Raw genomic sequence first — 2049 nt, 5'->3', positions numbered from 1 at the left:
GAATAAACACAAACGTGAGGCCACCTCTAGAGGTGACAAAAGTCCCTGGGGGGGACCATTGATCCCACAGTTAAGCTCTATATATTATGGGGTTTTGGGCTATCTAGGTGCTTAACAATAAATGACACCAATAGGTATGTGGAACTGCTAATTAACTGCTAAGTGACATAAAATGTAAAACTTGGGACCAAACCTTTTATTGCTATTTGAAATGGAGCAGGGAAGTTAAAAACGTCAGTTGTGTTTTTATTCTTGTTCGTATCTGCTTTGGTTAGATTCCTCTTCACTCGTCCTGGTGACACCTACCATACCGCTGTAATTCCTTAGAGAGGAAACAAGAAGTTTGCTTTGCAGCAATGTTACATGCATGTTTTGGGGGTGATGGATTGGAATTATCCGAATAGGAACACAGACAGCTAAGAACACCAGAGGATCCAACCAAAGGAGGAGAGGACCCTGCCCAGAAGAGCTTACAATCTAGCACATACATTCTTTCACCACTTCTTACCAGCTTTTAATGCTGATCTACACAACCACTGATATTTATATTAAAAAAAATGGATCCTGCTGTTGGAAGATTGCCTCACATAAAACGCTGGTTGTAAACAAATTGTTTACCACTTATTTACTATGTGTATTGATTATAGATAATGAAGATTACTGAATGGATGATGGGGTTACCACATGCTTCTAATGGATAGAAATGTTTGTGCTCTTCTTACAGAATGATAATGATACCAATGTCAGTGTTCCGGTGACGTCAACACCATCCATCCAAGGAAGACCACCACATCACACAAGTCTACTTACTAATGGTACATCAGCGGTGACTTCAGGAAGGTCAGTACAGGCAGCCTCTTCTATCGGTTTCACTAGATCTGGGCCATTACCAAGGCAATTTAGGACCCTGGTGAGTGTCCAGGTGGTCCAACTACAATCTACAGTGAACCAAAAATTAGAGTTATTTATCTACACTGTTATGTTACAATGGATAAGGTAGCTGTAGGCCGGTGGAGTTTGATGGTGCCATGTCAGTGCAGACAGTAATGGGGCAACCTATTACCATTCTTATTATTTCAGTCAAAGAAATCAAGGGGGAAAATTGCCATCTCCCTCAGGGACCCAAACTGCCTGTTTCTAATTTAAAATTAGTTCAAATGAAAATGAATGTAAGCTCTTTGGGGCAGGGTCCTGTGGTCATTCCTGATCAGTTATTCATCCTTCTGCCATAGAGATGTTTGCGGACCGCCACAAGACCAACACAATTGTTTGCCTTGTGCGAATATTACCTAGAATGTGTACTTCTTTGCTCCTGACTGTACAAATCAAGTTCCTGTGGTTGTTTTATCCTTCACACCTTTCACCATCAGTAGCTTTTTGCAAGTGAAGTTTTAACAACTGGACCCAGTATCTGAAGTGGACTGAAAATCTATATAGGGAATCAACACCTTCTTCCTCCTATACAGATAAAATTTCCACATAGGTGTCATTGTAAAACATGAAACCATATAAACAGCAGTATTCCACTTACATTCACTAAGAGACCATTAGCAATATATGCAGAGTATTTTATTACAACAAGGAAGCACTTTGCACTTTCTTGCCATGTTCAGATCCTGACAAGAAGAACAGAACTGTTTCCTTTTCTCAGCAGACCTTCAAAGAAGCAGTAATGAGCTATAATCTGGTAATGTCAATTGACTACTTCCCCAGTATAACTCTGTACAGGTTCTAGATTTTTATTGCCCAATGCAAGTGTTTGTTACTGTCTCAGAGAAAAATCTGGCTTTTACCGCTTTCCACTAACATCTTTTGTTTCATAGAAGTTTTATTCTTTATTTTTATCTTCACACATCTATCAGCTCACAACACACTTATGCTGTACTGATTATTTTACCACATGAACATTTTAAAACTGGATGTTTATTTCGGTGTGGAACCTGGAGTGCCTGGAGGAGATAAACACACTAAAGCTACGTACACACTTCCAATTATTATCGTTGTTAAACGAACGACGAACGATCCTGCACGATATCTACGAACGATCGT

General features: G+C 39.7%; 1 protein-coding gene across 1 annotated transcript in view; it reads left to right on the top strand.

The window, feature by feature from the left end:
* Window positions 1-703: 703 nt before the first annotated feature.
* BRME1 (break repair meiotic recombinase recruitment factor 1) overlaps window positions 704-2049 on the top strand; it is a 5432-nt gene continuing 4086 nt past the window's right edge. The window contains exon 1 of the mRNA XM_072398899.1: window positions 704-840. Coding sequence (XP_072255000.1) covers window positions 704-840 — 137 coding nt within the window. The remainder of the gene's footprint in view (window positions 841-2049) is intronic.

This window comes from Pyxicephalus adspersus, chromosome 2 (assembly GCF_032062135.1).
Source record: "Pyxicephalus adspersus chromosome 2, UCB_Pads_2.0, whole genome shotgun sequence".
NCBI lineage: Eukaryota > Metazoa > Chordata > Amphibia > Anura > Pyxicephalidae > Pyxicephalus > Pyxicephalus adspersus.
Note: the sequence above shows the minus strand (reverse complement) of the source record. Positions and strands in the feature narration are given on the sequence as shown.